General features: G+C 39.2%; 1 protein-coding gene across 1 annotated transcript in view; it reads right to left on the reverse strand.

The window, feature by feature from the left end:
* LOC117459267 (collagen alpha-1(XIX) chain-like) overlaps positions 1-26,996 on the reverse strand; it is a 117,347-nt gene extending 90,351 nt beyond the window's left edge. The window contains exons 1-9 of the mRNA XM_034099997.2: positions 26,916-26,996; positions 21,510-21,632; positions 20,686-20,760; positions 20,507-20,606; positions 13,402-13,525; positions 13,001-13,276; positions 12,303-12,383; positions 11,528-11,647; positions 5,388-5,432 (exon numbers count right to left, since the gene is read on the reverse strand). Coding sequence (XP_033955888.1) covers positions 5,388-5,432; positions 11,528-11,647; positions 12,303-12,383; positions 13,001-13,276; positions 13,402-13,525; positions 20,507-20,606; positions 20,686-20,760; positions 21,510-21,597 — 909 coding nt within the window. The 5' untranslated portion in view covers positions 21,598-21,632; positions 26,916-26,996. The remainder of the gene's footprint in view (positions 1-5,387; positions 5,433-11,527; positions 11,648-12,302; positions 12,384-13,000; positions 13,277-13,401; positions 13,526-20,506; positions 20,607-20,685; positions 20,761-21,509; positions 21,633-26,915) is intronic.
* Positions 26,997-27,334: the final 338 nt, after the last annotated feature.

A 27,334-nucleotide genomic window follows, 5' to 3' on the forward strand; every position in this document is an offset into this window, starting at 1 on the left:
ATTCAGTATTCAACCAAGAACATATCAAGAACTGTTCATAACAACTTCATGAACAGTTCATACCCAGTCACTGAATATAATTCAATGGCTGGCTATGAACTGTTCATGTACATGAACCATTGACTGTGGGTCAATTGGCAACCATAGAAAACAACAATTATGTCAATCACATGGAACTTACTCAAATTAACATACAAACATACATGTATACAGGTGGAGCGCTACAATTAATCCTATCACTATTTGAAGCACAGTTCTTGACACTCAGCTGCACAAAAAAAATGTGTTACGGGTCCCAAAGCTTGGGTACCACAGCAACAATAAATTATTTCTGTAGAAAACAGAAAAGTGCAGCAGCAATAATTATACACAGGATCCGGTTGATCGTCTGGATTGCTTCTTATTCAAAATTCAAAGTACACAGTTACATTCAAATAGCTGAACTTTACAAACATCACATTTCTCCATTTAAGTTATCTGTCTGTCACAGTCAATTACTGTATCTCAAGGAGAAATTCAACATAGTCAATATAAATTATTACATCACATTGCATTTAGCTGACGCTTTTATCCAAAGCGACGTACAATAAGTGCGTTCGACCAACAAAATACAAACTTGAAGAAAACAGAATCATAAAGTACATCAGGCTTCATAGAGCAAAAACATTTCAAGTGCTACTCAACTGGCTTTAGGTAAGCCAGCCCTTTATTAGTATATAAGTGCTTTGTTAATAGTTCTATCACTCGAAGTGGAGTCGAAAGAGATGAGTTTTCAGTCTGCGCCGGAAGGTGTGTAAGCTATCTGCTGTCCTGATGTCAATGGGGAGCTCATTCCACCATTTTGGAGCCAGGATAGCAAACCCACGTGTTTTTGCTGATGGGAACTTGGGTCCCCTTCGCAGCGAGGGTGCAGCGAGCCGTTTGGTTGATGCAGAGCGTAGTGCACGCGCTGGGGTGTACGGTTTAACCATGTCCTGGATGTAGGAAGGGCCAGATCCATTCGCAGCATGGTACGCAAGTATCATTGTCTTGAAGTGGATTCTAGCAGTTACCGGAAGCCAGTGGAGGGAGCGGAGGAGCGGAGTGTTGTGGGAGAATTTAGGAAGGTTGAAGACCAGGCGAGCCGCTGCATTCTGGATGAGCTGCAGAGGTCGGATGGCACATGCAGGTAGACCAGCCAGGAGAGAGTTGCAGTAGTCTCGGCGTGAGATGAGGAGAGCCTGGACCAGAAGCTGCGTCGCTTTCTGGGTCAGCTGGGGACGTATCCTCCTGATGTTGTAAAGCGTGTATCTGCAGCAGCGGGTTGTAGCAGCTATGTTTGCAGTGAAGGACAGGTTGTTATCTATAAACACATAACGCTATCAAATAATACTTTCTATCAATATATCTATCTTTACCAAATATAACATATTATGGAGATCACAAAAATACACTGTCAATGTTAATAAACAAAAAACAAGGCAATGTGCCTGCAAGACTCCACTCAGGTAAACCAAACATATTACCATAGACTGTTATGCATATTACCCGTGCGCAGCAGCTAACCTGCCTGCGAGCCTTCGCTTAGGTCACATTTACCCAGGCGCGGCTGAAGCCCGCGAAAATGGCATCTATTGTTGCCGACAGTTTAGTATTTTTAAAATACCGTTACTATGTCAAACATGCTCAAAACTTTCTGACACACTCTCCTAAACATCATATCTAATTCTCACAAGTTAACATCGATCATTTTCATCATGTACTGACCTGTAGAAAACAGAAAAGTAAGCAGCAATAATTATACACAGGATCCGGTTGATCGTCTGGATTGCTTCTGAGGAGGGGGCGGAAGTGTCCCCCCTAAAATAACCCAGATGTCACCGCTCACCTGCCAAAGGTTCCACCTTGGCGCTACTTACTCATACTGCTTCTCAAACAGTACAGATAAACCATAAAATGATATGAATGTCACCAAAATAAATACAGATAATGTTCAGTTTCAAATTCACTATTGTTTTGTTTTAAGATTAAAAGTTTTTTTAAATAAAGACATGTTCAAATAGTAGATGAATATTCAAGAGGTCTTTAAAATCATCACACTGATCATCAAAAGTTCATAAAATGCTCATGAATATTCAAAAATATTCTGAACTTGCCACAATCATCCAAAGTTCATGAAATGCTCATGCAAACTTTTTGAGGTTTTAATTATAATTTTGTGATTGGCTGGATCATGAAAAGTTCATAAATTGCTCATAAAAGTCTGTCATGAGCAAAACAGGAACTTTATATGAATGAACAATGTTCATAAACATTTCATGAACTGCTCTTTAAAATGGTTCATGAGCATTTTAAGAATGTTGGTTCATGAACATGACAAGTGAACATATAATGAGTTGTTCATGCATGTTTCATGAGTGCTCATGAACAGCTCATAAAGTCATGAACTCCATCTCACAGGGGTGGTGACTACAAAAAGCTTATTTCCATAAAAAAAAAAAAAAAAGATATATATCCTTTATCTAATCTAAATAACAAATGAATTCCCAAAGATTTATACCAAAAGATATTAGCAATATCAATATACAGAAATTCTGAAGTCGCTCCCATTACTAGTGAATTGTCTACAAATATTGTATTTGATAACAAGGTAAAAAAGACAACAGTAAAACAATACATCCAAATGTATTTAACAATGTTTATTTGCATATTGGTTTTGGCTAATTAATTATTGATCCCACTTCAAGTACTAGCCAAAAAAAACATGTTATTTTACGACTAACATATCTTGAAAGCAATATCATTTTCCTCCCCCAAATACTAACTTTTACTGAATAGAGCAAGAATGCATTATAACTCAATGCAACCCTTGTTAGCTCCATTATTCAGCCAAGTGGGACTGTGCTACATACCGGCTGCTAAAAGCTAATGTTACTAGCCATCTCCCTGCTAATTTCAACAGTGTTGTTGTTCAAAATGTTCTATGAGGGAAACGGCACGCTGAGCGCCTGTATTATAGAAGAACTCATCATTGTCTTCAAAATGTTTGCATGGATTTAGTACAGAAGCATCTTGTGACATCCCTAAATGTTACCATATCTCTTAACATATCAAATATCTATTTTTATGAAATCCCTACAAGCATTAAGGACTTTCAATTAAACATTTTGTCCTCATCAACATGCAAATTTAAGATCTGAAGGCCTCCAAACTAAAAATCCAAGCAGGAAGGACTCTTTAGGGTTTATATTATATTTTCTACCATGTATTTCTCTTGAGTTATTGTGGGGAGAAGAATGTGTCCTCACCATGGTAACATTGTGTCCCACAAACACTGCCATGTGCCATGGTGGCATGACGTAACAAATATAAATCCTTTCTGAAACACAACTATTCCTGTAAATCAAACTGTGCTGAAGGGGTTGAGATTATCCAGAACTTTTTGTCCTGTCCTCATTGGTGGAACAAAGTTAAATCCCCCCCCATTAAGGAACATTCAAACTGAGTTAAGCGGGAAGCCGCACGCTTGCACCACAGTGACACTGATACAAAAACACATTTGGGAAGCAGATACCCAATTCCCAGCGATACTGTTTCTTAGTGAGCTGCGTCATTTCAGCTCCAGCAAAGTCTACAGCATGCGTAAGATTATACGGGGAATAAGCTGTTTGAGGCTTATTCTCACAGATATAACATCTTAGAGGCTCTACAAATATCTTCCTGATCACTGATTCTTCTTAAGCTACCCAGCCCTTACTTTCCAAACACTCTGCCAGAAATGTATGAGATGTCTTGGAGCTTGTTGGCTCTGTTATTAAAGTGTAACCTATACACTTTCATGACCTCAGCTGGCCCGTAAAGCTCAAGCAAACTGCCATAATATAGTCCTGTGTCCAAGGGCAACCATATCATTGCTCGTATCATATCGACAGCTGCATGAAATTGTTGTTCTCACAATGTGGCTAAAAAAAGAAGAAAGATATACAAAAGCGCGAGGAAACAGCTTCATTGAAAGATTGAGCTTTGGTTTAAAACATTTTAACACAATGAGTATTAGCACCTACTGAATATCAATGCTACTGGTGGTGCTTTTAATGTGGACTTTTTCTTGTGCAGCGTTGTGTAACGAAAGTGCTTTAGCTGGTTCCCAAACCTCATCTTAGAAAGCACAAGGAGAGAGAGCTGGCTGCAAGTGTCCCCCCACAGTGAGTTTAACATCTTCTATAGATATAGGGCCAGGATTAAGTGTCCTTCCACATCTAGGGAGAATCCTATTTTCTGCAGATGCACAGAGTGCTTCCACAATGATCCACAGAACAATTGATCACTTCAATGCAATGCAATATCTTGTGGTTATTAATGTTTTCTTGCTACAGTATGTATTTCCTGCTCCTGCTGAGAGTAGAATCACAAGCCCAGAGTTGTTACAGGACATTTTCAGATATGGAACAATCACCCGCATACTGGCGGTGTGCAAAGCATTGCATCCTGGCGACTAAAGGAGATAAACATATGAATCCAAGATGCCACATTTAATGGTCAACAATTTGACCAATGACATAAAATGCAATAAGCAGGCAACAAAAAGTGATAATAGAACGTAATTTTACTAAGAGCATGTACAATTTGCCAATTTTCTCAGCTATTCAGGATTGTCACAGCACTGTCCAATTACAAAAAAAGGCACTTAGCCACTCTTAAAAATTCCATTAAATGATGCACTTTTCTCCCAATTTAAATGTCAGACTCAACAGTAATGTCTGTCATCTTGGCCCCCGCTTTTGGCCGGGGGAGGTTGGAGACAGTTCCCTTAAATACGCATTAAGTTATGCGAGCCATTTGTTTTCCACCTATCAGGGAAGAGCTTCACAGAGAGGGAGACATAGAGATCCACACAGTTCACAGCACCCGACCCTCTAGTAGAAGTTGCTACTACAGCGACAAGGACACAACCCCCCCACTGTCTTCCCACCCAGTATGCAGCCACCTGTGTGCCTGAACTTGCGTCTCTGTAGCAGCACCATACGCACTGTGCCAACATGAACCCACTTGCTGACTTAATTTGATTTTGAGATTACTTTGTTTTCTATGTTGCTGTGACTGGAGTCAACACAGAGCCAGCCAGTGATTCAATCCAATGATGTTAGAAAATAATCTCAGAGATGGCCATTGACATATTCCATAAATCATTACATAAAAAACGTGCCAGATGCTATTCACTGCAAACAAAAAGCATGCAGTCAAAAGAGAAAATCTATTTGAAACTAAAGCTGAATGTATTCAGGCCAGGGGGAAAACAAAAAACCTGAAGCTACCAACTGAGTGTATGTAAATGGAAACTTTAATCACAGCTTTAAGGAAAAAGCCACACTAAGGGTTTTAAGTAGTTTCATCAGTCAGCAGCCTACCTCATGTTCTGGATCTCCTGAAAGCCCGGCCTCCCCTGTGTCCGCCTGTGACAAAAACAACACACAGCAGAGTTAGTGAAAGGTCTCTCGTTGACACATTAGTGAATAGCTTTATGACGGCTTGTCATTTCAGCAGCGATATCGCTCCTACAGCTGTTCCACAAGTTGATGCTGACACAGTGCTCAGCAGCTGCAGATCAGGATACTATTTCCCAACAACTGGAAAGCCCAAATGTAAAGCTTGTTAAAAAATCATTGTGTTATTTAAATAGTTATATTTGAAAAACAGGGCAAGAAAGTAAGAAAAGCTTGATTGTCTTAGGGTTATAACGTCATTCAGAAAAGGAAACTGATTGTCTACAATATTGTTAAGAGAGAGAAGATGGAGGTAGATGATTACTGGACAAATTATTGAGTGAGATTTGTAAGCTCACACAGAACTTGCTGCAAGCTAAGAATCTAATTAAATGTGATGCCCATTCAGTCAAATCTTCATTAGAAGCCCTGTGTGTTAAAACTCAATAGGCGTGTCTAGGAAGAACAACAAAATGTGGCTAAACCAAACAACTCAGAAGCTCTCTTTAAACCACGGGTTACAGACCCATTATCCTAGAACAAATACATGTCAATTAAAAACTAGCTCTGCGAAAATGTCGTTCATTGACTAAATATTTAGCATGTGGCAAGATGTAAAACGTTCCATTCCTAGCAATTAGAAGATTATTCCATTTGTGTGAGACAGCTGCTGATGTCATTTATTATACAGATACATCTCCTATACAATGTAGTGGGCTATATGTGATTTACAGTGCTCACAATTCAGTCCTCTTGCATTTAGATGTGTTCTATTCAACCACTATCTCAAACCCCTGCTTTAGAAAGAGCTGAAGCTAATAACATTTTAACACTGATGCACACAAAAGAAACAATGGAGGCTTTTGACAGCTAATCGAAATACGGCGTCAGCGATAAATAATAAAGTGCCTTGAATAGAATTCCTGGAATTACTCACTTTGGTACAATGGGGTGTAAATTGAATTAGAGGGCACTGATTGAAAACACAAGCCATAAGGGCAGGAGAGTTGTAAACAGTGCAAAACTATTTAAAGGTATTGTAAAAGGGGATGAAGTTTTAATTTCAACATTATGCCTGTGTGTTTTTTCCATTAGCATACATGCAGGAGCTGTAAATCTAGTAATACCAGGTTTTATGTGCAAGGCCATAGAAAATGGATTTTTCTTTTCAAGTAAACTGCATTCTTATAACCCAATCCTTATCTGTTTAATTTCCTGAGGGATTCTGGATTAATCATAGCAGTTTAATCCCTCTGCACTACAATCCACCATCAAACTCCTGACTGTAATGCGGGATAGTACTTTCTGTTGGAGTAACACAAAGTAATCCCTGCTCATTTTCCTTAAAAAAAATCCTCTGTGTAGGTCATGTTGATTGGCCTGCATTTCTCATAATGGGTGTTTTTAAATGCTCTAAATTGCCCAGATGTCTTTGATTAATCTCTACAAAGTCAAGCTTAATTGTTAGAAGTATCGTCAGAATACTTTTTCATCTTTTTACAAAATGAGATTTGCATGTTGGTAATTGAAAGTCTCATGAGCTTACCTTATTAACAGCATTTGCTATGACTTTCTTAGCCCCTTTCAATGTAAATCTGAAAGACTGCAGCACCGTTTAAGAGTCACTGGAACTCCCTAGGAAATGTAAGGATCAATAAGAATGAAATATGCTTAATCAGAGGGCCACTGCGACTATAATTTACTAGACAGATTAATGTGCAGCAAGGTCAGAGGGTAAATGAGAGAAAGCTATTACCACGTGCGATCTTGTCAAAGCATGACGTTCCTGATATACCGCCCAGATGGCTGGAAATAAACTCCTTTTCTACTGTTTTCTATAGTGGAACATGAACATCTGCAAATCCCACAAGACATGACAAACATTTCCACTCCATGAATAACCATGTTTCTTTCTTTTTTTTGTGTGTGTTTTGTTTCATTTTTTTTATTTTTTTTGTCTTTGTTTTTTATCCTGTCGGACTCGAATCACATTGCTGTCATCCTAATTTGTTTGCTAACTGCTATTGTGCTGTCTGTCTGGCTGTTTGTTCTAAAAAAAAAAATTAAAAAAAAAGTTTTTAAAAAAAAACATGTTTGTGTTCAAGATGCTTACTTTTAGCATATACTTGTTTGACACCATATCATATCCAGCTATGCCTGCATTATTACATCAAATGTGTCTTAATGTATTATCATGTTGAACCAAGATGATTGATTTCTAGGTATTTATGATGAAATTGGTGTGTCACCATAACCATTAAACAGCTTATTCTGTGTGAACTCATTGTAACGCTGAATCGGGAAAATGATTAAAAGATAACCATGATGGCACGCCACTGTTATGCCTGTACATTTATTGATTTGACTCATCATTTCAACAAATGTCACAGCTCCTGAGATGTATTAAATCAACATTAAACCTGCGATTACATGTGTTATTTCACCACACTGCGAAGGTCTTTAGCTCTCTTGTTGCAACAACAATTGATAACTCCATGCGAGGGAAAGGAGATGAGGGAGATGAACAAGGGGATTAGGAGGAAAGGAGGTTGAAATGAACAACACCTCTGATGTGGCAGGAACCCATCGGTAGTAGATTAGAGATTTGTCACATACGACAAAATAAATGTTAATTAAATATGAACCCTTTTCTTTCATAATTCATGGATACAGACGAAGAAAGAAAAACGTAATAACTTGACATTCAGCATATCAGACTTTAAGCCTTGTTGTCCCAAATGGAGTTGCTAGGATGCAAGAAAATGTCAGACAGTAAAGCGTCATCAACAATATCATATTACGAGCCTTATTCAGCATTAATGTTGATTTTAGTTACATTTCAGTTCATCATTTAGATGTATCAGCCTTCTGACAGACAAGTCAGATATACTTAAGCATGCCATTAATCCAAAGAACAACTTTTAAAATACATAAATAAAATATATCATAAATAAAATATGAGGACCTTTTTTGGAGTAAACACAACGATGAGGTGTTGTGAAGTGACATGTGCCAGTTAGAGTTGAATGAATGTGTAGTCCCTAATCAAGTTTTTCATTTAACTTTATTGATTTAGAGATCAAGTCTGTAATAGGATTTGTTATGAATTCCGTTGTTCAGTAAGTAAACAAGCGTTGCCAAGTATTGATTTGTTGAAGACCTGGAATTAGATTTCAGGTGTTAACAGTGTGAGCCACTGACTCATAGCACAAGGCCTGCAGAAATAATGGAACAGCCGCCTGAAATTCATCTTTAAATCATTGTTTTAGCACTGTCAGAGGAGTACTAAGGGTCTCTTTGGATGTGCTCGTAGGCTTCGCTTCAAAACTACCTCTGGGAATATATCACGTGAAATCTAAAGGAACTACTCACAGAAACCAGTCATTTCACTGAGCAGCAATTCATTAATCACAAGAACCGCCAACACACACACAGTGCACACACACACAGACACATGGCAGCCGAAAGCTGATCCCTGCTAGGTCAATTAGTGTTCATTAGAGGCCAATTATAATGCATTTACACATTTGATTAGTACAAACTGTTGCTATACATATCGTTTGCAATATACACATCTTTATTCATAACTAGAACAATGGAAGAAGTGCAGAATTGCCACCTAACCATATTTACTATCATATGTATATACACAGTATATTATAAACCTATGGTATTGCTACAGTATTTTTGACCTTTTTTAAAGAACATTTAAATTATCCAAAATGTTGTATATTGTTTATATTTTATATACTATTTTTCATTTTCTTTTTAATTGTTAACTTTTTTCCACTTTTTAAGTATTGGTGTTGAGCACACTGGTCCTGTAACAAAAATAATTTCTCAATTTGGGATTTATAAAGTATCTATCTATCTATCAATCTAAATTATTTGAAAACAAAATTAAAAAATACTTAAAATCAGCTAAAAAGCTACAAGTGTTTAAAAGCTCCATATCCATTTATCTCTGGGAACCAAATGACAATGATGATAACGCTCATTATTCCCAGTTACACGTGTCAGCTAAAGGCAAAACGTGAATTTATCTATAATTCTTGCTACATTCTACACAAATTAAGACAAAACAGCTATTTAAAATGTCAAGCTAATCTGAAGTATTCAGGCCAGAGGCACCTGGTAAGTGCAGTCTGTAGGTGAAACAGCTTTAAACACAATGCCATTTTAACAGGAAGAACATTTCACCATGTTAATTACGCAGAAAATGCCCCAATTAAAAATTCCTCTGCTGAACTCCACAGGTATAATGATTTTACACTAATATAAATGTCGCATTTGTGCCTTGCAGGAATGAGTGGTTTTCCAGGAACAAAAGTCATCCTGCATATCTAAATCCCGCAGCCACATCATGGTAATTAAGACACTGACCCCAAGAGCCATCTGGCCGTATCTGCATACAGTAGCACCACCTGTTTATATGAATTCATTCATAGCCCAGCGCATTGTCCCGTTGTTCATTGTGCCAACAGCAAAAAAGGGGATTTCTTACTCTCAACGGTGTGATTTGTCTAGGGAGAAACTGCACTTTTTGTCTGGGCATTTGGTCATTAATTTCTCCTTGTCCTCTAACCAACACCCTCAATGTTCAGTGACCAGGCATTGAGCTGTTACGGATGCTTCCCACTACCTATTTTTCTAGTGATTGGACACATGTAGGGGATCATTTCTGAAGGCCTGTGACAGCTGAACATGAACCTTTGTCAGACACTCCAGCACGGAAATTTGCTTCCTGAGAGAAAGATGTATTCCTCTTCCTTTGATGATGAATTTCTGCCAAAGTATAAATTCCCCCCGCAGGGACTTGTTATTTTCTTCACATTTGGACCTTGCAACTGTCCTGAAATACCAGTGATTCTAGACACCGAGAAAACCGGCAACAGACTATCATTTGAGAACAAAAGTACGGTTATTTACATCACGAGAAAAAGCACAGTGACCCAGTGATAATTCTCTCCGTGACTCAATGAATGCTTCTGAATTATGTATGAGTTACAGTGAATTGTGGACACTGCCTCCATACTTAAATCTACACTGTAATGAACATATTGCACTTAGTCCCCGCATGTTTCCTTTAAATTATACAAAGAAAAAGGTACATTTGTATACAACAGCATGTAACAGCATAACAAATTAGTCCTTCCCTTGTTTCTTTTAACCCCTTTATGTCTTGACAGTCCAAATACACCTGGAAGACTATCTCCCTGTGTTTATGATAAACAACAATATAATCAATGAGAAAATGGGTCTTGTGTTCTTAGATCTCTCTTTATCAAACAGGAATTGGATGGTGCTACATTTTGTAGGAGAACATAAATCACCACATACTTTAATACTTGACAATAAAGCACATGTCTTTGTTTGTGGTGTATTGCTGTTGTTGTATGTGTTCTTTTTATATCTGAAGCAAAAAAACTATAAAAAAGTTGATCACAACGGGAAAAAGATTCTAAACCAATTAAGTCTTTTGATTTCTGAATAAATTGTTCTAGACCCAACAATAAATATGTTTGAACTGGAATAAAAAAATATTATCCATCGGTAAAGTAATGTAGTCAAAGTGTTATTGAGCTTTATGTAATATCTCAAATACATTTCTGCATTATAACAAAATACTGGTCTTATCTAGAAGGTTGATTCTATGAAAAGCTGATTCTGTAATTTACAGACAAAATGTGAAAATTATAAAAGACTGTTTGTGGAATTGGACTTCACCCTTCCAAAGAGGGCTTGAAGCCGTAAGGTCTCAATTTGCATTTTAATCTAACATTCATTTTGGCAGTAGAAATAATATTTTTTAATTTCCACACATTTATAGCAGGTTCCAGATTGACAATGTATGAACAGTTTGGGAGCAGGTTAACTGTGTATGCTAATAGATCGTGGCTATACTTCCTTTTTTGGCTTTCAAAGAAGATATGTTCTGGTACAAATCTCCTTTAAATGGCAGTTAAATGCCAACATGCAGTGTAAATGAGTGCTGGTTCAGTAACAACAGGCATTATACTGTACGTACTCAATTAGAGGCCCTTGTTGGTTGGAATTTATTGTACCTTTTCAGCTGGACAGTGACATCTGTCAATTGACTTTGCGGGGGGCAGAGACAGCATCTGGGGGAGCTTGGCTGCAACCGGGGGAGGGGCCGTCCCATTAAAGGTCTGGTTGGCTTCACTCTGGATCAATAAAGAATGTTCACCATTTAAACACCTTCCTTTGTACTGTTTGCTACAGAACAAGGCAAAAAACCCTCCAAAATCCACAGTAAAACAGCCTTATCAATCCAAGGGAACCAGAGTTGTAGGTGGAATTCATTTACATCAAGCTGCTAAAAGTAATTATAAAAGTGAAATTCAAAAAGTACTAAGCAGACAAGCCGTGATAAGTCCTTGTCAAGGTTGTGTGAATTCCCTCAAAGTAACTTTACACTGACCTGACAGCATGCTTATGTACCATTACATGTAATGGTAAGGGGTCAAAAGTCATCTCTCCATTTGGAATCCCTGTAACATTAGCTCTTATTGATTAGATGGTGGTGGAAGACTTCTGTTATTAAATGTCTTTCTCAGTAGTTTTCCTTTCATACACAAGACAAAAAATGTATACCTTCATTGGCTGATCACACTGCATATAGGTTAACATACAAGCTAGTGCCATCAATACAATTGGTAAATGTGCTTGAATAGGTCACCTACTAGAGTTTCATGTCTCACAAATTAATTATATATAATCTGTATTACTTGTTTATTACTCCACATACTTCTTATTTTGTCATATTAATAAAATAATCAGTCGGTATTATTAGTTTGGTGAAATATCATAGCGTTTTACCTTTGGCTCCTGTAGCTCACAGCAATTTTCCATCTCGGCCATATAAGGGTCACAGTAGATGAGAATTTGTCTCAGTTCAATCTGTGGGACAACAAATCTCATCAAGTAACCATTACAGCATCATACAGTAGTGTCATCATCACATGCCTATATTTCGACCATGCGCTTCATGGGTTAACACATCACTATTTGTTCAACTGCCAGCTGCTGTAAATTGAAAACTCCCTAACATTTCCCTTAACGTTTTTTTTTTAAAAGGCTTCAACTTCTGCATGAATTGCAGCTGCTTCAGAGCAGAACTTGAACCCTGCCATTTTTTTCCAATGCACTGCTTTACATCTACCCAAATCACATGGCCCAAAAAGTCAGCTGTTAATGCTACTTAAGCCAAGTTCTACGCAGAGGCGCTGGGTGACCAAATGGCATAGCTGACCTCATGTTCTCTAGCATTTAGGGCCATATCTGAGAATGTGCGCAACACAAATGACACAATAAAGGATTTACAGAGATTAAGAAGTCTCCCCTGAGGCATGTCTTAAATACCTTTGGAAATCATTGGTGATGCATTTTGAAAAACACTGAGGATAATTAACTATCAGTGGAGAGAAGTAATAAAACAACTGCATACAAATATGGTACATCCTTAAAAGACACTGTTGACTAGCTAAAATGCTTCACAGAGTTTGCGTGGGACATACGTCTATAGGTCGTCCATCCTCCACTCGGGTGGTGATGAGAGTGCGCCCACGGAAGTCAACACTGTCTTTCTCATCCGTCAGCCTCCTTTCTATTAGCTTGCAGTCCAAATAAATGGAGACTATGTTGCTCTGGACAGAAACGCCCAGCTTGTGCCACTGGCGATCAAAAAGGGCATGTAGGTCACGGCTCTTAAACGTGTAGCGGAGAGCGTTCTTTAGCTCGCCCTGGAAAAAAAACTCCACCGCCTTCTTGCCACCATCGACCACCACAGATACCTGAGGAGCACAGAAGAGTTTAAAAACAGGGTTCTTATTGCCAATAAACATGTATCCTGTCACATCGGAGCGTATTTCTAGATACTGAAATGTATATGTGTCATTTAAAATACAATGAGGCTCACCTGACTGTCTCCTGATTGGTCGAATATCTGCCATAGATACCAGCGATCTTTTTTTGTGGTTCTTCTTACACGGAAGATGGTGACAAGGGAGTATTCACTTGAAAGCCCATTTGGAAATATTTCTCTAAAAGACAAGAGATAACAAAGTCAGATTTTGACTGAATGTAAATATTAAAAAAAATAATAACAGTGTAATTTCTTAATATCTAATGTGAGCCTTAAAGCTTTCAGGGGCTGAACAATGAACCAGCCAATACATTTCAATGATCAATAAAACATTTCAATATCCTCCAGCTGCAGAGCCCCTCACATAAATAAACCTGACAAACTTGATTCCACTTAGCTTGATGAATCGCATACAGGCTTCCCTTTCTCTCAGATAATGAAAACATGTTGAAATTGATCCAAACTCTAAGAACCCAATCTTTTACCTCACGGAGATATGGCGTGCTAAAGATATCGGGTTATAGATGCAACGCAGTTACAGGTTTATGTGTATGACCTCAGCTGCTCCGTAAAGTCAAATAACAATTCTGTATTCACAACCGAAAATGTGTTCCAACAGAAGCAAACTATGCAGAGAAAAAAGAGGGAAAATATAGAAAGACAATATCATATTTCAAATCAGACACACTCTCAAATGAATTGTAGCTTATTTACTATCTCATCTCACAGTCCACACCCCCATTTCCTTATTAATTGTATACATAGCATAAGAGAGAAAAAACACTGTACCCTTCAAAATACCCTAACCCTTGTCCTAACTCCAGATTCAGATTAACAGTCAAAAGTGGAAGAGCATAAACATAATAAATCAAGATCAGCAAAAATAATAATAATGCAATGATAAGGTCATTGAAAAGGCAGAGCACAGCCCGAGGGAGGAGGGAGAGAGTTTCTTCAGACAGGTTGGAAATTAGTTTTCACTCCAATATATCATCTCCCATTCTCTCAGAGCTTCATACCCTCTCCTATTGTGTTCCCTGAATTCTTTGAGATTTTGGTGTAAGCGGTACATGACTAAAATGATAAATACACCAAGTTAAATCTCCCGAAAATAAATGCCTCTTTGAGAGGCCAAGGACTGGGAAGGTTATTTGTTGCCTGAGGGCTAAAGGACTATTTCAGCTGCAAATCAATATGGAAAGTGGCAGGGCAATTTATAAAAATGAGGATTCATAAAATAAATTCAACACTGAATATTTCCATGCTGCTTGTAAATCAACTGCTTTTACTAAATGTGTAACACATTATGTAGAGAGTTTCCACAAGGCAAAGGGTAAAATAGAACTCCTAAAGCACTTGCAGCTTATGGAACATAATACATTTAAGCATTTTTAATATAACATATAAAGTCTGCGAAATTACAATTCAGGGCTGTTTTCTGCTCAAGCTCTGGACTTCACACGCTTCTTTACAAAGTTCCCAACTAAGTCTGCTCATGTTTCAAAACACGGCCCGTCTACAGTGCGGCACACTTGATCTCCGTGGGCCCAGGGGGTAAAGTTCATGACCTTGTGTTGACTACCATCTGTGGCTAAATGGCTAAACCGGAGCTCAGCGTGGGTTGGTTTCAACACAGTTTTTCTGACTCTTGGGAGAAACGCTACTCTGCATATTCAAAGACGTGATGAGTGAAGGGAAAGGATCATTTTGCATGCTCTCATGCTGCAACTTTCACTGTAAATGGCACCATAGTTTGCCAGCCCTGTCTCATAAAAGTTATATTAATATAACTAATGCACACTGGCATATTTTGGAGAGAAAAAAACCATAACTGCGTACACAATTAGATTCAATAACGCTTTAATGCAAGTGAGAAGTTTCCATACTACAGAGTTGGATTGTACAACGTTGAGTAACCTAGTTCAAATTTCAAATTGTTGAAACAGCTCCAGCAGGAAGTAAGGCAAGGCAAGGCAAGTTTATTTATATAGCACTTTTCAACACAAGGCAATTCAAAGTGCTTTACAAAAAATGAAAGACATTAAGAAAATGGCATTTAAAATCAGACATTAAAGTACTGCAAAATAAGACATGTTGAGTGATAATTAGTGTGCATAACTACTCTGCAAAAAGTATTGAACAACTATAGCAACGATCAGGATTAGCACAAAGATCACAGAATAACACGCTGTCTTCCACAAGAGTTACAATCAAATTGTATTTTCGTATTCCATTTGAAAGGAGCTTTCTGGAAACCATCACTAGTCTTTGAAGACATCTTTGACCATGCATATTGCTTGGCTTGAACGACTCCTTGTATAATCAGGGACAAAAGTTTGACATAATGTCACAGCAACACTGCCGGTCTGGTAGAGAATCTCCCGGAAGCGGCTTTAGTGTCCCGGCTCGTAAGAAATCCTATCTAGGAGGATTCTCCAAATTAGTCAGAGGAATCAGATGCTGTAGTCGAAAAAATCAAATGTTTGCCTAGTTGGCTCACATCACTATCACTGACACTCAATCCTCTGACAGATCAAAGTGGGCTCAACCATGACAGTTTATACGCTAAATGCATCATTCATGCTAGCAAGGTTTATAACCTCCTCTCAGCAGGACTTCTCTTTCCTGTTTAAATGTGGAAATGCTTGCCAGCAGGATAGAAGGCTGCCACCAATGAAGCCAAATTAAATGCATGCCTGTGATCTGATAGAAGGATATCTTACCAATGGAGAGACATTTTATTACCGAGTGTGCATGTGTGAAGCTTAGACTGCTTTGTTATCATCCTTCCTGTTAGGATTTGTCTGTTGGTATTTTTCGTGTCCTTTTCTATCTTTGGGTTTCCTATTTTATTTTGTAAAGTGTTCACCCCCGTTTCCTGCCTGTTTCCTTTCTGTCGGTTTCCCTCTCTGATTACCCAATTGTGTTCACCTGGTACCTATGTGTTTTCTCCTCCCTCCTCACCTGTCTCGTGTTTATGTGATTAGTCCTGGGTGTATTTAAGTTCTGGGTTTTCTGTCTCTCTTTGTCGGGTTGTCTTGTGTATTGGCTTGTCCACGGTGAGTGTTCTGGTCTGTCATTGTCCTTATAGCCTTGAAATAAAGGAATTTCACGTAAATCTGCATTTGGGTCCTACCTGCTTCACACACCGTAACACTTCCAGGGTAAATAGGTGTTCTTCTGAGAGTAAACAAGCCACCAATAGCAGAACAACATCTTGAAATGTCATCTGCCACCATGAGTGCACGCCGTATCATTAATTTGTTAACTCCAATCAAACAAGTTTTCACAGTGGCTGACCCCGTCTCCAGCCACTGCTAACACCCCACAGGCTCATGCTTCACTCTCCAGAACATTCCATTTCCATCTCTTTCTGGCCTGATTGTCACTGTTGCTTCATGACTTTGCTTTCCTGCGTCTTCAACCTGAACCCTTTTAGCTTCTACTGCTGTTAACCTGGGGATTGTCAGCTACTTCCGTTTTGCCTTTAAGCCTTTGTATGATTATTTTAGCATTAAAATCACTCAAGTCTGCAGGTTTCTATTCGAGCCATTTTCCTTGCTGCCTTGTTCCCACCCCAGGACACAAATCCCTGGACGTGAAATTGACAGTAAATACTGGTCAGTTAAATCCCTTCAAGCCAACATAAAACGTCATAGTCAACGTATATGGTTTCAAAATATATTTCTGACGAGGATATTAAAGAATATAGACAAGCACTCAGCGCCGTCACTGGCCAACTTGAGGCCCCACGCAAAGTTATATGATGAGGCCCTCTGTTTTGCGAGCATCGTCGCCGATGGGGGGGCGGGGGGTGCTAGTGGAGCTTGGCAGCGGAGAAAACGTGCCGCGCCACACTAATTGCGCTGCACAGGCGCATAGGTGCGCTACATTTGCGGCTCCATTGAGGCTCCATTGAGGCTCCCTCAACACGATGAGGACACGTCCCTGAGGTGGAGCCCCCTCCGCAAGGTGAGGCCCCACGCTGTCTGCATGATCGGCCTGTAGGGAGGGACGGCCCTGCAAGCACTGTATGTATAAGGTATTTAGATGCTGAGTCAGGTATACCGTATTGATTGCAGTAAAACCATTAATTAGCTGACAACAGTCAAAATCTACCGAAGACCCAGATAAATCAACACAAACAAACCTGGCTTCCTTATCCTTTCATATTTTACAGTTTCTTCAGCATTTACATATGATGTGAAATAGCTTTCTGTTTCCCATTGAAACATTTAGCTACTATAGGTGCTTTGATGATAGTTGACATCCCAGTCACACAAATCACATTGTTGTCACATTCGAGGAATTCCAATTACCATTTCAAAATGAGCAATGGCTGTTAAGGAGGAATGTATTAGTGAAATGGAATAGGTCCTTTTGTGCTGAGATTTATACTGATAATTTGATTTGATATTTAAAAGGCTGAAAAATAACAAACAGGTGTTCACATTTTGAAGGCTCATCTCACACAAAGCACAAGTAGTTTTACATTTGTATCAGGACAAGTTTGCATTGTACTCTAATGCTTGGGTATGTAATGTTTTGCAAAACCAGGATTTTAATATTAGCAATAAGAACTTTGTTCCAATGAGGCAGCTTGCAAGAAGAGAAAACCACGCATTGATAATTTTTTGCTGAACATTTCAAGAAAGAAAAAGGCGCAGCATTCTTAAGACAGGCATGACTGCAGCATTGTGCTTCAATTCTGTGTTAGCTCGTTTTGAATACATGTTGCATTTCGTAGGGGCAATTTGTCAGTCTGCACATATGTTCCTTGAGTGTGTCAGCTCTGATCCAAGCACAATAATGCGTACTGTGCCAAGAAGAGCGGGGCATCTATTTCTGCAAATCCTGCGAGTAAAGTGAGCAATGTTTTAGTGTCTGAGGGGGTCGGCAGAGGGGGCCTCGTGCTCCGTGCAATTGCCCTCGCTTTCCTTCCTCAGCTGACATGCAGTATCACCTGTCAAAGTACTTAGATAATTGGATATGAGAGGGATAGCAGTCTCGCCACTATAACCAATGACACTGTCAGCAGTGTCATTGAGAACCAGCATCTTCTTGCACTATGAGCGCAGACTGAGGGAAGGGCTGGAGGAAATGTATTTTCGGCTGCCCGACTGAACAGGGAAGCGGATCACAAATCACCTGGCGCTAAGATTCTTTCACCTAGTCAGAGAGAGAGTGGCAGTAAATGTTTACAGTTGCATGTCATGTAAAAATGCTAAAAATATCTGCTCCTCCTGGAAGAATGACACAGTGTTCTCTTTCACTGAGGTCACAAAACAATAAACATCTAAGAATAAAGGTTTCCAGATCCAAAACATTACTGTTAGGACAAGAACGACAAAGCGTACAGGCTCATATGTGCCACGTGTCTTTCTTGATGTTGCTAGTATATAAGTAAAATCTTAAATATCATATGGAAGTAACATCCCCCACTATATCATCAATATTTGTGGTGTCTAGACAGTTGTGTTAAGTTAATTTATTTAGTTCAGTCCTTTTGTCTTTTGCCTTGTCTTGTGATTTCCTGTTTTATTTTGTAGTAACCTTTCCCTCTCGTTTCAGAGCATTCCTGCCCTGGTGTGTTTTTCCCACCAGTGTGATTGTCAGCCCCTCCCTTAATTGTTGCCACCTGTGTCCCCTTACCTAGTGTGTATATATAGTCTGCGTCTCCCTTTGTCTTGTGTCAGTTCGTCTTGTCTCGTCAAGCCTGCCAGTCATTCCTTGATCGTGTGAAGTATATTTTTGATAGTCATGTAGATGTTTTTTTTGGTTTAGAGTTTTTGATCCTCCAAGTGGGCGTTTTGTGTTTGACCTTAATTAAAAGACCTTGTTAATTCTGATCTGTTTCTGGTGTTGTGCATTTGGGTCCTGAGCCTCGTGACATTCTTAACAATATTAGGGTGAAGTCAAGGTGAAGTCACAGTGCTGTTCCACCACTTGACAGGGGGAGGTCTTCATTAAATGGCACCTTAGTGTCATTTATGTAGATATTTTATTATTCCTATCTTATTATACAGTACATGCCCCAGCTTTCTTCTTCCCCTTTCCTTTATGTCCCACATTGTGCCCTTAGGAGATTTCGAGGAATAAACGCAATATATTTGAATTCTGTTAAAATTATTCCCTGTCCAACAGCTCACCTCACAGCTTGCCCTTATTAGCCAAGGCAAATGGAAACTTTGCTCTGAGCAGGGTGTATCCGAGTTGCCTCAAGTCATGAAACACAGTAATGGCCACAGTTTGTTTCTTAGAAAATCCACAGATCAGCCTCATTATGATCTGCACACCATATTATAGCAGTGTTATTGTATCATTTTTCTTAAGTATCATATGGTCTTAAAATATATGAGTTTATGAAAAACCTCCTTATTCAGAACCTGCCCATATGGAAGCAAAACCAGCAATACCCTAGGTGTTAATGGAAATGAACACTGCTGTTTAATACCATTAAAGGTGGGGTAGGTAAGTTTCAGAAACCGGCTCGAGATACACTTTTTGTTATATTCCATGGAATGCTCTTAACATCCCGATAGCAATGAATATCTTAAAGGTGGGGTAGGTAAGTTTCAGAAACCGACTCGAGATACACTTTTTGTTATATTCCATGGAATGCTCTTAACATCCCGATAGCAATGAATATCTTAAGTGCTTTGACAAAAAATCCATAAAAAAATGTCATCTGTAGAAGCCGTAATACTGTAAAAAGTACAACCAATCGGATCGGATTGGATTGGATGGCCTACCTGCCTGTCAGCCTTCCATCGGGGCACAAACTTATCTCGTGCCCTCATTGGTCATGTGCGCGTTCGTGTGTGTTGGAGGAGGGGCTCTATAAGGAAGTGGCAGATTTTCTCCGGTTGTGTATTTTCAAATTCTAGCGATCTCGAGCCGGTTTCTCAAACTTACCTACCCCACCTTTAATAGGCTCGGCTTCACATGAGTGATTGCATCTTTTAGCCTTCTCTCATTAGGCTACTGTTCCATAGCAAGAGCATGAGAGTGGTAGAAATTAAGCAGGATACAGGGAGATATTATTTATCAGCTAATGGAAGACATGCAGGCTGTCTGTCCGACTTATCCTCAAATGTTATGAGGTACAACATCTGAACCCTACTGACGCAGAAAACAAGCACACAAGGATGTTACTCACTTTGTTGGCTTTATGAGAGGATTACTTCCTAAACGATATGACGGAAGGTCCTCTGTGATCGTTCCCTTTCGGAGAAGAAACTTTTCCGTGAGATCAAATCCTGTGAACAGATTTAGTATCAATATATTGAAACTGTTGACATTTATAACAAAAAGTAATTGTGATTGTCCAGAACATACCTGTGATGTCCAGAGGACGATCTAAGACATCAGTGAACCTGTGCTCCTCTACGCTCAGAGGCGGGCATGAGTCATCTACAGGAAAGCCACCAAGAAGTTGGTTGTGCCGGGAACAGATGTTCATTTATGTTTTGCATAGTTTTTATAGAAAAGGAGACAATCAATTGAATCATGAATTTATGTGGATGGTGCATTTTCTTTCATCTTCAGCAAAAATCTAATCAGAGCAGGAAATCAATTCAAAGTTTTTCCCATTCATCTTGAGTTTGAATTTATAAAGTGACCAACAGGACTCTGAGATGTAATTTAGAGGCAAGATCCGCTTTAACGAAAATGTAATGGACGTACCTTCATGAATACTGACATTTCATTAACATTTGTACAAGAATAGTTTTGTTTCAAACTCACACTCTCAATCTATTCTAAACATAAAGTACAACACACCTATCAGATGATGGCATTACAAAGGGTTGTAAGCCACTGTAAATAAATGGTGAACCAAAGATGTTGTAAAATGTTTTGTAAAACATTATAGAGAATTTGAAACATTATGCTTAGCTTAACAAAAGCATGGACATGTTACCCTCTCCATATGAATTTGTGAAGTTATTCAGTTTAATATATGATCAAATTAAACGCCAACAAAGCCTTTCAATCATAAAATGTCTGACCGTCTATTCATCTGCTACAGATTTGTATATTATAGTGATAAAAGGTGTCTGCTTTATGTTAATATAGGGACATTTAAGAGTACAATAACTGGTTACACAGTTGAAAGACACAAGTTGCCGGGCACTAAGTCGAGGAAAACAAAACACACATACCTGTTCGTTCACTCACTGCCATTCCAAAAGTGCAAGGAATTACATTTACAGTCCAAATCAAAGCAGTCCATCTTAACAAGCAACCCATGGCTCTGACACTGGAAAGCAGTCCCACCTGGAAACCTGGAGACAAGCATAGACATTTGTATTTTACGTTTAAAAAAAAAAATAAAAAATGTATCAATGGTGTTGTGTTATTTATATTTGAACAACATCTAATATATAACTTCATAGCAGACATTAAAAAACAATTTGGCACCAGTTATTGTTATTATACACGTACCATTTGGCTCGGTTTAACTGACACTTGGACTTATTGGGATGGTCTGAAACAATCCGATGTGTATCTATTTTTTAACCAACCATACACTTTAATTCTCATCAAATGTCATTCATACATTCGCTAAATAAGATAGTGTTCGAAAATGGCACTATTATGAGAATACGTTTTAACTGTAAATCATTTTTAATTCTCTTAACAGCCCACGCTTATGCCCACTTGTAAGTCCCTAAAGCCTCTTTGTGTTTATGTAAAGCCACTCAATCTGGAGAATGCACTTCTGAGTCCTTCCTTCATTAGTTTTCATGAACACCTGCCATACAGTGATGAATGGTATATGAACTATACTGCAGCTAAATCATTATACACTAAGCAATGTATATGTTTAGGTTTGTAACTAGCAGCCAAGCTCCCTTTTGCTTTCCTTAGACTGTTTGTAATCCATTAGGCCTGTGTGTCGTTACCACAAATTAGCAGAGGAAGTCCGCTGATACTTAACTTCAGAATATACAGTAAATGGGGAGATTTGAATATGGAAGGTGTTAATCTAAATGCAATATATTGATGTAAAAAAGATCAAACAAGTGACTTTGATTCATTGTTTTTCTTCCTCTAACTTTATCTCATTAACTTCATTAATCTCACATGAACCAAGACTATATGAAAAGTTTGATTCATGATTGCTGGCTCCTCAAGTTTTCTTTTATCTGTCTTCTTTCATAATGCCAAAGCCTTGATCTGTATTTCTGTAGTACTCTCTTAACACTTGTGTTTTGATCTGTAAGCTGACAGCAGTGTATTGTTCAAGGACGTCACCAGCGAGAATACAAAACCTGGAAATCTTAAGTAGTTCTCTTAAGCCATTTGACAGAGGTGCCAAACCAAATCTTCAGCATTACTTGTGCGATTTCAAAGAAGGCAATTATTATTGTTTAGGGCTAAGTCATCCTGGAGAGCAGGGGCCTATACTACGAAGCTGGTTCAACCTAACCTGGATATGTTTGAGTTAGCCGGTTGGCCTAATCCAAAACATACGCGCTCTCGCTAAACTGTACTACGACGCTGGTTATCAAGTGGATCGCTCAAGCCAGCCGTGTCCTATCTAGTTAGGTGCGCGTTCACATGAAAGGGGTGGTATTTGGAGCATTCGACCAATCACAAACATGGAGAAGCGTACAGCGCAGCGTCATACTTCCTGAATGAAAAGTGAACTTTAATAGTCAAAAATGAAGAAGTTAAACTTTAAACATCCATGACTTAAACACTTTATCCAGGATAAAAGCCACACAGATGCACCTGCAAGGTGAATACAGCTGGAAAAAGAAAAAGTGTTTGAATGCGTACATTAACAGGTTTATGATATCACTGCCCCGTCTAAAACACGATCTGACTTCAATTACATTTGTCTCGAGTGTTTCGTCAACTTATGTGTTGCTTAAAATAATACTTCTGCATACAGTATGTGACACTGTGAGTGTTGCACGGCCAGATACGGCTCAGCTGACTCAGATAAGGAGATATATGATACATTATGAAGTGATATGCCGCGGACTGTACTTAATGTACTCTGATCCGGTTACTTATGTTGTGGCCGATATTTAAGTAAGCTTTCTTAACGCTAATGTTATAATAGTCAGATTGCTCTGAAGATGGGAGGTGATATTCTATTAATGTTCACGTTCACACAGTCGGTGATTTTTGCCGGCCGTCTTTCCTGCGACGGCAGTTTTTCTGTATTTCCTTTCTCCTGTAATATGACTTGATCGCTTTAAACTCTGCACACTGAGCTCTGATTGGTCAGCAGGCGGTGCTTTCACTGAGTTGAGCTCTTAGCCTGCAACCTAACCTGGTCCCGACCAGGGGCCTATACTACGAACCTGGTTCAACCTAACCTGGATATGTTTGAGTTAGCCGGTTGGCCTAATCCAAAACATACGCGCTCTCGCTAAACTGTACTACGATGCTGGTTATCAAGTGGATCGCTCAAGCCAGCCGTGTCCTATCTAGTTAGGTGCGCGTTCACATGAAAGGGGTGGTATTTGGAGCATTCGACCAATCACAAACATGGAGAAGCGTACTGACAGCACAGCGTCATACTTCCTGAATGAAAAGTGAACTTTAATACTAGTCAAAAATGAAGAAGTTAAACTTTAAACATCCATGACTTAAACACTTTATCCAGGATCAAAGCCACAGAGCTGCACCTGCAAGGTGAATACAGCTGGAAAAAGAAAAAGTGTTTGAATGCGTACATTAACAGGTTTATGATATCACTGCCCCGTCTAAAACACGATCTGACTTCAATTACATTTGTCTCGAGTGTTTCGTCAACTTATGTGTTGCTTAAAATAATACTTCTGCATACAGTATGTGACGCTGTGAGTGTTGCACGGCCAGATACGGCTCAGCTGACTCAGATAAGGAGATATATGATACATTATGAAGTGATATGCCGCGGACTGTACTTAATGTACTCTGATCCGGTTACTTGTGTTGTGGCCGATATTTAAGTAAGCTTTCTTAACGCTAATGTTATAATAGTCAGATTGCTCTGAAGATGGAGGTGATATTCTATTCATGTTCACGTTCACACAGTCGGTGATTTTTGCCAGCCGTCTTTCCTGCGACGGCAGTTTTTCTGTATTTCCTTTCTCCTGTAATATGACTTGATCGCTTTAAACTCCGCACACTGAGCTCTGATTGGTCAGCAGGCGGTGCTTTCACTGAGTTGAGCTCTTAGCCTGCAACCTAACCTGGTCCCGACCAGGTTAGCTGCTTAGCATATATTACCATGGAGATCTAGCCTGCTAAAAAGAGAACCAGCTTCGGATGACCGGAAAGCCAGAGTTTTCCCTGAATTTAGCCGGCTAAGCGAAAATCCTGCTTCGCAGTATACCCCCCTGGTTAGCTGCTTAGCATATATTACCATGGAGATCTAGCCTGCTAAAAAGAGAACCAGCTTCGGATGACCGGAAAGCCGGAGTTTTCCCTGAATTTAGCCGGCTAAGCGAAAATCCTGCTTCGCAGTATACCCCCCAGGAGTCAATCAATCAATGTTTATTTATATAGCCCAATATCACAAATGTCACATTTGTCTCAGTGGTCTTCACAGGAGTGTGGTCAAAAGGATAGTCAATCAATTTCAGCTCAAACAAAACGCTTTCAAAAACTTCAGAATTGATTTCCCTGCCAAAATTGGTGCACTGGCAGTGTCGATTCAGTGTGCGAAAAAGCACACGTCCCACCGTCCGGGACGTGTTATTTACAATATCGGACAAGTTGATCTTTCAATTGACTTGTCCGGCGGACAAGTGACGTTTTTCGCCCTCATTTATTGACAACATATAGATAAATTCAGTTTACAAAAGGCAGAACTCGTTCGCAAATTGTCCGTGTCCGCCATTGTTCGTTTAGAAATGTTAGTTTCAGTTCTGCTTGTCGATTCAGGAAATGCATCTCGCCGCTTTCTGTACTGGGGGCGGAGCGGGAAGTGTAGCACAGTGGCAGGGTTCAAACTAGGTTCCGAGTAGGAACAAATAACAATTGTCCGGTACCGGGATTAATAAGAGTTGTGAGGACAGGACAGGAGGCGAGGCCGAGCCCCGCGGACCGCAGCTCTCTCTCTATGCTCCGTATCAGCTGATCGCTGCACGGTGCTCACTTACGTTGAGCGGTGTCGTAAAAACCGTGGGAAAATGTAAAATACGATGGCGAAGAAGAAGATTCCAGTGGCCCCAATTTTTGTCCATTCTGGACAGTAAGTAAATTGCCAAACTCACTTGTCCATGGACAAGTACTCTCTAAAAACTTTTCTCACACTGCGATTATAGAACACATAAGAAAAACATTTATTTCAGGCACTAGACTTTTAGGGACCACAAAAAGATGGAAAAAAACTCAACAGAAACCTGTTTACACATCATTAAAGTGTGATTGAAAATCTATTTGTTTTTGTGTTTATTATATTCAAACAACAGAAAGGGGCACGTCTGTGTGTCAATCCAACAGAAGATAAAGGGAAAAATCATTAATTTAACGACTATCATTATTATTTCAGATACTTGGAAAGTAGTTTTGTGACATCACAACTTTACTTCTGTTGCAGAGACTAATCCTTCCTTCCTGATGCACATTTATATATTCCCACAAGGGAAACAACAAATGAAGACAGAGCAAAGGACAGCACTTGACCTCCACAGACCAGAAAACAGCCACAACACATTCAGGGAATTTATATGCAGTGTCACAAAGTGTCCCCAAAACCTTTTATGATACTCCTCTTTTTTAACTGCGTCTATCATAAATCTTGTCTGAATGATTCATTCCCAATCCTGCTCCAGGCACTTGTTCCTTCCACTGGATCATAAAGTGTTGCATGTAGGCCCATAGTATCATGGCATGGAGATGAAGTGACTTTGCGTTTCACAACTACAACCATGCATGGGCCATAGACAAGCACACTACAGAGGTATCACATTCCTTTTCTGTGTGAAGGAGTAATGCGATTCCAGTTATTTTTCCAAATACAATCAATGCACACAGCTCATCTGCAGTCAATTCATATTTTTTGTAAGAAATTACGTTTTATTTAAGACACATGTCGTTTTAAATCATGCAGTTTAGTGTACAGCACCATCTGCATGGATTTCAATCTTAAATTGAGAGTGTATTTAGGCTACTATTAAACTAACAGTTTAAGTTAAGGTGGAAAGGGACGTTACTATAAGCTTCACTCCATTATTCATAAAATGTGTCACTTTTGTATTATTCAAAGAAGCGTGTTTCACTGCGCGACCGCTGATTGGCTGCTTGTATTTTTTTAATACTTTAATAATTACGCTATGATGGATTTTCTTTTAGTGTCCGGACAATTTCGCACTGTGCTGTTAACAAGTCATACAATACGGTACGTGCTTACTGCTGCCGAGCGTGCATACATCTGAATAACCTGTTCATACGGGGGTGGTCCCGGTCAACACACAAGTTAAAAAACCATGCGGAGAAAAAAAAACACTTTAATACGGAGCGACAAAGATGCGAAATGAATCCGTTATAAAAAAGGTTTTCACGCTGATATTTAAGCCGTTTTTTTTAATGTACCGTGAAATAAACCTACGAGTACTTACAGTTGGTGAGAAAGTTTCCTCTAAGGCAGAAAAAAAGAAAAAGGAGCGAAAAGAGTATAATCCATGTGTGATAGCGATCAGTGTGATTCCGGATTCCAGGACTTGGAAATAAAAGTCACAGTGGGATCGCCAGCTAGATCGCAGTCCTTATTAGTTGCACCGAGTGGCCCTCCCACTCTGTCATTATTACTGAGACGCACTGACAGAGACTTCAGCAAACAAGAGGCACGCACTGAAAGCTTTCATATTAAGAGCGAGTGCATGCCCAGCGGGGGTTCAAACTCTTCTCTAACTCAGCCAGGTGCGGGAATTAAACACAGTTTGATGTATTGTCTTCTTAGTAAATGTACTGAATAGAGGTCTAACTCTAAAGGGTTTGCTAACCTTTTAAGGTGGCTTCTTTAAGTAAAGTAAATATA

The sequence above is a fragment of the Pseudochaenichthys georgianus genome, chromosome 15 (genome assembly GCF_902827115.2).
Source record: "Pseudochaenichthys georgianus chromosome 15, fPseGeo1.2, whole genome shotgun sequence".
NCBI classification, from domain to species: Eukaryota; Metazoa; Chordata; class Actinopteri; order Perciformes; family Channichthyidae; genus Pseudochaenichthys; species Pseudochaenichthys georgianus.